We start from the raw sequence: 11413 nt of genomic DNA on the forward strand, positions 1-11413 counted from the left end.
TTTGCATTAAAATCATACTTTAATATACATTATACTGAGATCTCATTTAAAACTCATCACCATACAAGATACACAAAGTGGGCCATGTATGAACATGTCCAGCGAGACCTTCGTTACTTAAATAAAAAGACAGCTATAAAACTGTACAAAGACTTTCATAAAAAGCAATTTTTTCCCCGGTGTTCTCTAAACACTGAAGGTCTTTAGTTAGTTTTACTTAATATTTAAACACAATTTGTTTTTCTTCTAGAGAAAAAAAAACACTAACAAATGGGTTTTAAGGCCTTTACTGTGTATTACTATAAGTATATAAGCCCTGACTTCAACGAGTCTACATGCGTGCTTAGAGTTACACATATGTGTAAATGCCAGTTTGGATCAGGGCATACAAGTTTTGAGCAGGCAAGTCAGATTAAATTCCAGAACACTTAAAGATTCTTTGCTTAACAGCTGGAACACGCAGAAGAAAAAACTCTCTCTGATAGGATGGCTGACCTAAGCTGCAGCAATGCGCTACAAAAACCAAATGGTATTTAAAAAACAAACCAACCAAAAATAGAACCAGAGTTTAAATGAACATCAAGTCCAGTCTTTTCAGCTGCTGCATTTTTTCCTTCTGCTTGGTGAAGCAGGTCCACTGCAGTAAATACCTTAATATTTTCTCCTACATACAGCATTACATTGTATGATGCTCCTTTGCGCCAATTGAATTCCGCACAAGGCTGATGTGCACATTATTAACATTAAGTGCAAGTTAATATCTATTGTTACTACCATCTAACAACATTAGTGCTGGTCAGTAGGTGGCAGGGGCTGACAAGAGATTCTCATGATGCCTCTGGTTTAAACAAAAAACAAAAAAAAACCCTCAACAGCTATGATCCCCAACCGTGCACACGACACACTTGGGACAGAGAGACAGAATGCTACTGGCACAACATGTGCACAAACTAGAAAAGGGATTAAAATCATCAAGGGTGAAAATCTGCACTAGGGACAAGGGAAACTGCATTGACAGACAGTTAAAGGACTCAGAACCAATGAAAAAAGTAGCATCTGAAAAACCATCAGGGGTCTACAGAGAGAGGAAAGGGGACTCCCAGGAAGGCAGCACTCTCTTTAAGCAATGCCTCATTTGTATTTTATTTCCCCACCACCCCTTTTCTTTTAGAGACTGGCGGGTTTCCAGTCTCCCAACAACCCTTGGAAAAAATGCATAAGTGACTTGTGCTAGGGCTAGATGGAATTAAACCCTCAACATCTCTGCACATAGATTGGAGAAAAGCCCCGTTAAGGTTAATATTTGTCAAACATTTTGACTTTATAGTTTAATCGATGACTCTCGTATGCCAAACTAAATTCTTAAAATTAGTAACTTACCAATGGAAAGGTATTTGCATTTTCACATACATGAAATTTTGCTACCTTCACCCCTTTTGCAAGCAAATATCAGCAGAATGGGGGACCTTTTCCCTAAAGGAGCAGAAAAGTACCAGGCTTCAAGTCGGACAACCACTGCACAACCAAATTGGTGTCTCCTTAAAAACGGATTTCAACAGAGCCTCACACCAAGATGATCAACAGGGCCTCACATTGGCCTTTGCTAAGGAGACAACAAATGTAAAAACTCCCCATTGTTAGTGTGACAGTTTCCAAAGTGCCCAAGAGGAGTTACCTGGTAAAAAAAAGAAAGCCAGAAACCAATTGGTTTATTCTACAAACATCTGTATTCCATGGATTAAAATCACTTATTAAATAAGAGCTTTGCTCTTCAAAGAGGTTAAGAGGGAAAATCCTTGCAGACAGTCCAGCATGTCAGATACAAACGGGAACAGGAAGAGGCCAGGGGCTTTTCCCTACGAAGTTGACCAAGCAGATTTTTTCTAGTTAGAACAACCAGAGGGGAGGGGAGGGATTGAGTTTGTTCTGGATTGTTTTAAAGGATACATCTTTTTCCACATGCCTTTGGAGTCTGAATCCCTGTTCCATGATCCTTGAATTCAGGACCTAAATGTCCTTCCTCCGCCCCTTGCTCTGGTGCTATTGCAATGTTTTTGCCACTCTCTGAATGATCAGCAGACAATGGCAGTTTTGCTGAATCCTCAATACAATCGATTTCTTGTGCTACATTCCTAGCACTGACTTTTTCAGGATGAGATTCCACCACACTCTGCTGAAGACCCTCTTGGCCCCGGTTCTTGTCCAGGGTTTTTGTTTCCCCTCTTGCATGGACATCTTCTGTCCCTTCTTTCTGTTCTCTGTCGTCTACCTGGCTTTCACTTACTGTTAGAGTTTCATTACACTGGTGCGCTTTTTTTTGTATTTCTGAATTTGCGTCACGTAGCACTGAGCCACTGCCTGCCAGAGAAGGCAGACCAGGCTCATTCGTCTCAGAACCAGGCAATGAATTCACAGATGCACTTTCAGCACCATTCTCAGTTTTCACATTAATTTCCTCCACAACCGTGTCTTCCTCACTAACTTCTCCTTTCTCAGCCCCTGTTGCTTGGACGTTGCAGGTAGTGGTGTCCGTGTCCAGGTTTATTGCCACATTTACAGTACTGTTTTCTGGCATTGCCTCATCAACTTTCCTTCTTTTTACAGGTGCATCAGATGACTCAGACGCCTTGAAGTCTTCACTACGGACGTCACCTTCTTCAGCTGTTACTTGGTCACCCTTTTCTGGCAATGCTGGAAGAGTCTCTGTGGTCTCTTGATCGATAGCAAATTCCCCTAGGTTATAAGAGATCTTCTCAATATCAGTGGGACTTTTCAATAGCCCTGTGCACTTTCCAGTTAATCTGTTCATCTCAAGCTTTCTTTTCTTGCTTTCCTTTAGGCATTCAGTCTCTGCTCCATCCCTCAGGCCCACAAGGTCCTCACTCAGAACCTTCTCTTCTAGCTGGGAAAGTGAGGCTTCTTTCTCTTCTACGTTGTCTCCTCGCTCTGCAACATACATGGCATCACGCTTATTTTGTTCCTCTGAGGTACATTCATCAGTCACCTTGTTGGTTTCTGAGTATGCAGCATCTCCAACTTTCTCCTCCCTGTTTGGAGGATTGGTTTTGTTCTTTCCAACTGCTTCTTTATCTCTGACTGATTCCTTCTCTTCCTCAGCCTTTTGGCAGTGCTGAGACTTTAACGACGGAGGTTTATAGTTCTGGAGTTTCTTACGAGGCCCCCATGCAAACTTATCCTGAGGTTTAAAGTGCATCCATGCATAATGTATCAGTTCCCTTCGCTTCTGCTTGTTTCTGATGGTGAACAGGAAGTAATCCAAGGCACTTCTCTTAACATTTGGGAGTGTTTGGTAAACAAGCGTTTCTGTTAGGAAAAAGCTAACCAGGCGTACTTGATAGTGTTCATACCCCATCTCTCCCAGACACTTCAGAATACGAGTTATCCGCAAATTGTTGTGACTAAACCTAAGACACAAACAGGAAAAAAAAAATATGAAGACAGTGAAACAGAAAAAGGACATCTTTAAGTGAAAGCAGCACAGTACAGAGTCCCACTCTAACCCAGACATGGTAGATGTGCTGAACGTTGTTAACTACAAATAAGTCTTTACTGGAATCTTTAAGGGTAGATCACATTTAAGCCAGCCTATCTGCTCTGGCTTTCAACAGTGCTATCCCATCCTTGTCTCAATATTCCAGTTAACTCTGTAGCAGAGATTAAATGATATCCGAATTCCGGAATGGGGGGTGGCTTCCCCACTGCCATCACTAATGTGCAGTTCAAACTACAAAGATATGTATTGGAAAAGGGATTTGCTATCGTCAATCAATGTATGACAATAAAACCTACAAAACCACTACTTTGCTTTTAAGTAACACTTTTCATCCAAGGATCTGAAAGCATTTTGCAGGCATTGAGGCAGCCTTATAAACACCTTAGGAAGCACAGGGAATTATTCTTATTTAATAGCTATGTAAATGAGAAGTTAAGTGGCTTGTCCAACACGTCCCCACACATAGCAAGTCATGCTCACTGCCAACAACAGAACTCAGAGTTTGGACTCCAAATTCCCAGCGGTAACGAGGATCTTCACTCTTAATTCCTGTGATCATTTTGTTTTCAAAACCGAACTTTATATACTCTTCTCAGCAGGTCTTAAAAGAAGTAATCCCTGCTGTATACTGAGCTATAGGTGAAAATTGTTACAGTGGATTTTGGAGACTACAGCTGCTTGAGGCCCATCTCACTGAAGAGTAAACTCGTGTGAGACGCAAACTCCAAGGCCGCAAATATCAGAGTCTCTAAGCCTGTATTACAGCCTTAGGGAGACTCAGATGGACACCCACCTTTCAGTTACTAATGCCAAAGTAGGAACACATAATACACATGTGGCTCACAGTGGGACAGCTCTGGCCTCTAAGCAGTTCAAGTAATTTAAAATAATATGAAAGATGCTGACAGGCCTCCCAAGCTATAGCCAGAATAAGGACACCTAAACTCTTGGCTAGCTGGCTCCCAGTTTTGTGTCAGATCACTCTACTTCTGTAACACAGAAAGCCTTTGCATCTCTGTACACAACTAATTCCTTTGGTTTCATTTGATTTTTCTTTCCCAAGAGTGAGGAATAAAAACCAAGCAGTGTAAATGGGACTCACCGATCAAGGTTGCGAAATCTCTGACGCCAGTTTTCTGCTCTTTGCACTTCCCCCGTTTCTTGATCGATCAAGTTTATTCCATAAAAACCCAGCATGAGTTTGTAAGCTCTAATGAGTCTTTGCATAACTTCCTTGGATTTCTTAAAGGCCTGAAATGCACAAAAGACTCCAAATTTGCATGTATGGCAAAAAAAGATTTTAAACTATCTCCATAAATTATTTAAGTGGCCTTTCAGTTACACACAATGCTTATAAATGGCTATTGTGTAAAGACACACATTTGGGATCTTCCTGGTTATTTCTTGCTTATATCAACAAACCTATAATTTACTGCTGAAGACACTTGAGGAGCAAAAAGATCATCAAAAACTGCATTTAACAGTCATTGGAGCTGGCTCCATTATGGTGGGGAAGGAAATGGAGCAACCTTACATAGTATATGGTAAACATTTACCTCGTTGAACCCCCAATGCCTTTCAAGTATAAAAGAAAGTCACACCTGAATTTCTTTACATGTGAGAGGCTTTGCACGCCAGTTCATCCCACGTTCACGCAAAGGAAACAACCTGAAGGGGAAGAGATTTGCAGATTAGACAAAATAGAGATCACATTCAACCCAGCACACATGCGCCTTAAAAATAAGTTAACAGAAATGTCTCCAAATGCTGCAGATGCCAAATACAGTCCTCTTCGAGGGGACATAACATCATGGAAAACACACGGAGTTTAGTCTGTAACAGCCTAAGTCACACAGCGAAAAGTCATTATACATACTTGTACTATTAGCAGTCTTAATTGTTTATCAGTCTGGGTATTTCTAACTTAACCATCACCACAATATCTTTGCTCAGTACCTGGTTTCCAGACATCCTGCAGCTGGGGATTGAAGACTACGGACAGAGCTGCAAGGGAAATATTCAGGATACCCAACCCTCTTGTTACTTTCAAAGAAAGTAACTGACTAAAATAAATCTCACAAATGTAGAACTCAAGAGGGGCCCAAGGTTTTCTGAGAAGCCAGCCACAGCAGCTCTGAAGCAGCAAATTCTTTGAGACAGACATCAGAAGAGAATCATTCTAAGAGACTTCGCCTTTTGTAATAATTATTTACCATTGTATATAAGAATGATTTTCTTCCAGAGTCTCGTAATCCTCCTGCCAAGCTTCAAGGAGTTCATCAATAAATAAGCCTAGGTGAAAAAAAGAGTGGGAGGTGAGAGAAGAAATCGCAGCAAATGAGCATGTGTCAAGTTAACGGATCGTCCAGGAGATGGGATATAGTTACAGAAAACAGGATCTGTCTCACTGTCTTCAAAAGAGGTCAGGGTAACCTACATAAAAAGAGCACTTTCAACAAAATGACAACCTAGTTTCCTTTCCAAGGGACCCTAACGGAGTTATGTTTTTAACAGCATAGGTTTCTGCATACATTGGAGTGCAGGCTTTAAGGAAATGCCATTCCTGAGAAAGGGCCCAATCCTGCATTCCTGTGCATAGTCAAATAACTGCGTATTGATAGATTATTTTCTAACCAACCAAGCACCGTAAAACCCAGAAAGTAAAAGCCAGGCTAGCGTTATGATCTGCTATCACACAACAAATTAGGGGTAGATTCTCCAGAATGAGTCTGCTGCTACTTGAGGCCTGATCTTGCAATGACCCAAGTACACCCTACAAGGCCGCGAGCATCCTCAACTTCTACTGAAGTCACTGGAAGCTCAGCACTTTTCAAGATCAAGCCCTACGAAGGGGAGAGAACCCTTCTAGTACTTTTAGAGTCTCACAGTCTTGAATGAAGACTGATATCCCAGAGAGCACCATAGCTGGATCTGGAAAGACCCCAGAAAAACAGCATCCAGACTTTACAGATGCTTACGTCAGGTTAAAGACTCGGATCATTTTTTGGTTTCAGATCAGTGATGGAATGTTACTGTTTTCCCTTCGGATGGCAGCTCCTGTCATTTCACTTTCGCATATGCCTGAAGTGAAGGCACCTTGGAGTGAGAATTCAGCACACAGGGAATGGGCATGAGGGAGAGCTGGATGGCTAAACACTCATCTAGAGAGCTGAATGTTCACACCCACAGCTCAGCAACAGATTCTAATCCAAAGATATGAAGTTAGTGTGAATATGGATCTAAAGGCACTAACGTCCTGCCGTGGGAAGGTGCCTAGCAGAAAACATTTTTAACTGGGTTGCCAGAATTGCTTGTGGGCAAATATACTTAACTACTACAGAGGGGCCCACCAGGTATTCTGCCTGCCCCAATCAGTTAATCTTTTAAAAAGCAAAGAGCCTTTCAAACTGCACAAACAGAAGTGCACATAGTGATTTACTTCTGCACATGCCACAGAGCGAAACAAAGGAAAGAACAATGACCAAGGAATTGGCTGCATTCTGCAATTTAAACGGGAAACCCTGATTGACATGTATTTGTGCATCATGGAGCTAAGACAACACAGGGCAGAGCTCTGGCAGACTGAACACAGGGCTAGGAATCAGGAGAGCCGGATTCTATTCTTTCCAATCAGTGGGATACCTTGCAAGCTCACATGCATTACAACTGCACATACAGGAGGTCCAGGTCAGATACGTACCATGAGGCAAAAAGTGAATTTCATTTTTGTAAAAACTTAAATTCCACATCTCCTCCTCTTCAGCATCAGGTTCCCTTTCTTTCAAACCCTTCAGAAGAGAAAGACATTAACAAGCAACAATGCATTAAAACACATACATAATGATCTTCCCCATAGTTCTTCTGTGTTGCTAGCAAGGCTACCAAGTCTGAACAGCAGTTGGGAGCGAACAGCTTGTTTCTGAGCCAGCAGGATGTAGCGAGTACATCCTGGTAATTGGATGAGAAGTGAATTACTTTATCATTATTTTAATATTCCTCATCAATCTGCCAATTTAAGGCTGATAAAATGACATCAACCAAGCGCCCCTTGCGTCTATCATGAGAAGAGGAAAAAAACCGCGAAAGACAGGAAGTTCATAAATCTTCAGCCTGTACCGGATAACAATGCCTGTATCTCTGCATATCTTTTGCAGCTGTCCAGTTGCGTCCAGTCAAGAACTGAAGGGAAGAGGAAAGAGACAAATCAGAGATCCGGAACAAAAGCTTCCCAACAGAAAACATTGTTTTGCCATGTTTCTTCTTGAAGAGTTGGTTACTAATGATGCTGTAAATGCTGTTCTGGCCAACGTGAGAAAGTCTGGCTAACTTCAGCCTCTCCTACAAATATTTCCCATTACCCCCCATTAATATTCTCCACAAAGTTCTGAATTCTCATCTCCCCTGGCAGACCAGCTGAGGATACACCTATGCTTCAGCACCCATTCTATCATTCTGATCGTTTCACTGCATCCCTGAAGGTACCTTCAGGCTAAGACAGCTTGACATCATCTCCTTTATTAACTCAGCTTTTCCTTCCTTCCCGGCCTAATTAACCAGGGTCAGATGGTTTCCTTGTATGAACTTCTGCAGAGTTTTTATTTGTCTTTTACCCTCGGAACTGGAATCTTCACTTCTCTCCCTAGGTAGGATCAAACCCCACAAATCTTACCCTTGGACAGTAGGAAAGACAATGCTAACTGGAATGAGGCCCAAATATCAATACCTTATCTAGACTAAGATAAAAAATGCGGGTTTCTTAAAGACATGTTAGCATCTGGTCTACACTAAGACTTGAAAAGGTACGTTGTATTTTTCCCCACTTTAGATGGTCAAGGAAGCCCTACACAATAAAATACAAATTTCCTTGTTAACGCTAAGTTTTTAAAAGGCATAAGCTCACGTCTTTTTTTTTTTTTTTTTAAAGAAAAAGGATATCTTTTATTGTAGCCTATACAACTGAAGTCCACAATTGAAGTCCAGATCTCATCTCTGCACATTTTCCAGGAGCAAAAGGGCTACTTAAACCCAACTGCAAAATATTTAGGTGGTCACTCCCTTAGACTATTACTAAACTGAACTCTTCCACAGCTTAGAGTGGAAGAGAAGAAGCTGTGCATCTAGCAAGCAGCAATGCTGGTTTATGTAAGATAATGTAGCCAGGAGTCAAATGAGTTATTTAAATATATTTCCCATCATCATTATCTAGATCTTTCCAAACAGGCAAACACTGTTTTAATCCTACCTCAAAACCTCTATAACCAATTGATGAGACGGCTGGTCTTCTTTGCTCCTAAAAACAAAATAAAAAAATACTTTAACATGAGACTTAGGGAGACATTATTGAAACCAAACTTCAGTTATATTTTAAAAGAAAAATACAGCTCACTCATCCACATCAAGAACTAAGACACCCCAGTAACGTTTTACTTCTTTCAAGCCAGTCACTTCAGTGACAAGTTCTATTAGTTATGAAGTTGCGTTGTTTATACTTCAAATCAGTATTAAAAAACCCACAGACAGTTGCCACCTGATTCTTTTCTCAGATAAGCCGATACAAAATCAGGAGCAAATCTGCTGAAGTCAATGAAATTACACACTGGGGTAAAGCAACTGCAAGTGAAAGGAGAATCAGGCCCTAGAAGTCTAAGATGTGTTTATGAATTTAATACAGTGTTTAGACAGAAAGCACTGGTGAAAGCGTCACTTTCTCCTTGCCGGCATCACATAGAAGTGGGAGTTATGAGAGTGACATTAAATAACTGACTTTTTAAAAAAAAGCAAATTATCCTTTATTTTTTAAAATGTGGATTGTGTTTATACAAACCTCAATGACAGAACTGCCATTAAAATATGCAAGCAGCAGAAAGATGCAGATAGGACACGTGCTGGGCACTCTGGCCACAATCCATCAAGACACTTCAGCACATGGTCTAACCTTAAGTGCCTGGAAAGTCCCATTGATTTCAGCCAGACTACTCGTGCACAAAGGGCCTGATCCAAAGATTTCTGAAGTTAATGGGAATCTTTCCATCAGGTTCAAGGGATTTGGGACCAGGCCTCAAAGTGCTTGCCTGGATCTGGCTTCTGGTGCCCAGCACTTTCAAGAACAAACAAACTCTCCCAATTTTTTTGTAACTATCTGACCATTATAATTTCCTCCTCCTGTCTGGGAAATAGAGACTTTCCTGCGAACAGTCAAATATTGATCACCGTCCACTGCGTTATTTAGGGGGAATTAGATTATGTACCAAATGGTTTGTAGTCAAGAGATTTCTCTGTCCAGTCCCATCAATTTTTAATAATAAAAACACTTAGCCTCTATCTTCCAGGTGTTGTACGCACTTCTGTTTTAGACACCTTTGGAAAAAGGGTTTCCCACAGAATAAAGCCATATATAAAGTAATTTAAAAAATCTTTAACATTTACACAAATTTCCCCATAACCCAGGGAGGAGGAGGCTACATAAATATTTAAAATAAACAGATTGCAAAGTAGATAAGCATTATCTCCATTTTACAGGAGATGAAACAGACAGATAAGTGAAGGGACTTGTCCAGGCCAGTCAATGGAAGGACCAGGATTAGAACTCAAATTCCTGGTGCTAGGGAGGCCAGTACAGTTGTTTCTTAGGGTGTAAACACAGATTGGGATTTCGCTCTATGAAATCCAGCTAAAATCTTGACTATATGATGTTTAAAATCCAGGAGTGAAATCCTGACTCTTCGGAGGTCAATAGGAATTTTGGTATTGATTTCATTGGGACCGGGATTTAACCCCAACTGTCTTGTTTGCGTTTCAGACTCTTCTGCTAAATCAATATCCCCTAACACAATCAGGTGTCATGAAATAAGAGAAGACCAGCTCCAATTATGGAAAAGGATTAGGTCTGCAAGAGACAAGAGTGAATCAAGATAGATATAATGCAAGTTTAAGGAAGCGGACTCATATGAAGTAGAAGTGCAGCAAGTCTTGTTTAGAAAGCTGCTGGATCTGAGACAAGAAAGTCCTCAAACAGAGCATCATAGACAGAGCAACAACAGGCAAGCAGAGAAGGCATGCCCAATCCCTTGCCCTGGCATTCCTGGGGCCAAGCTTCCATTCAGAGGTGTGTGAGAAAAGCAGAACACAAAGTTGGAGGATGTGAACAAGAGCTAGCAACCAGTGGCAAGAAAGAAAGGAAGGGGCAGATAACTGCAAGACTCGTGTAAAGAGAATGTGGCCAGCATTCTAGGAAGAGCAGCTTAAGCAAACAGAGGTTTCATCCTCACATAATTATTGAGGATGGGACAATGCAAAGTGAGTTTTGTTGTTAGAGAGGGATGTTGGTGCAATGAAATATGAAGCCTGCTATTCTGCAGTCGAATAAGCAGGTGTTAAAAAAAATTAGAATAAAACCCAAGATTTTTATTACAAAAAACGCATATTGTTTTATAGGAGAAGCTAAATGTGATAAAAAAATTATCTCCAGTCATGAACAAACAGCGTTTTTATAATGACGTACAAAAGACATATACGATTTAGGATTTGGTTTCAGCCAGTTGTTTGAAAGTACGTATTTAAAATAAAATAAAAAAAAAATCTCTAACCTGGGCATCTGAAAGATTAAGCTCTGAAAGAACTTTCCTCAAAAACATATATGTCTTCCTCAAACAATACCATCTAGACTGAAGAGAAAGGAATCTAAGTTAGTTTAATAGGAGCAAAAAATAGGTACTTGTCTTACAAACTGATCAGAGCTCTTTGCAGGTTGCAGATGTGTGTAAAATGAATGGTGAGAAAACTTAGGGTTTTTTTTTGGTATAAAAGAGTTCTCCCACTCTCCTCAAAGACTATTGAAGACTTTGCTTAAGAGGGCTAGGAATACATTTATAAAGGAAGAGTTAACGTTTTTAGAAGTAG

General features: G+C 40.6%; 1 protein-coding gene across 2 annotated transcripts; it reads right to left on the reverse strand.

Moving 5' to 3' along the window:
* OGFR (opioid growth factor receptor) lies at window positions 1-11175 on the reverse strand. Of its 2 annotated transcripts, XM_034787519.1 has the most exons (9): window positions 11101-11175; window positions 8757-8804; window positions 7631-7693; window positions 7215-7302; window positions 5728-5806; window positions 5116-5182; window positions 4617-4765; window positions 1948-3425; window positions 1-1263 (listed from the first exon to the last, which is right to left on the reverse strand). In XM_034787519.1, coding segments are annotated over exons 1-9 (2022 nt in total). In that variant the 5' UTR covers window positions 11149-11175; the 3' UTR covers window positions 1-1261. The 2 variants fall into 2 exon arrangements, with proteins under 2 accessions (XP_034643410.1, XP_034643409.1); XM_034787518.1 differs by having other exon boundaries at window positions 1-3425.
* Between the last annotated feature and the right edge of the window lie 238 nt (window positions 11176-11413).

This window comes from Trachemys scripta, chromosome 12, assembly GCF_013100865.1.
Source record: "Trachemys scripta elegans isolate TJP31775 chromosome 12, CAS_Tse_1.0, whole genome shotgun sequence".
Lineage (NCBI taxonomy): Eukaryota > Metazoa > Chordata > Testudines > Emydidae > Trachemys > Trachemys scripta.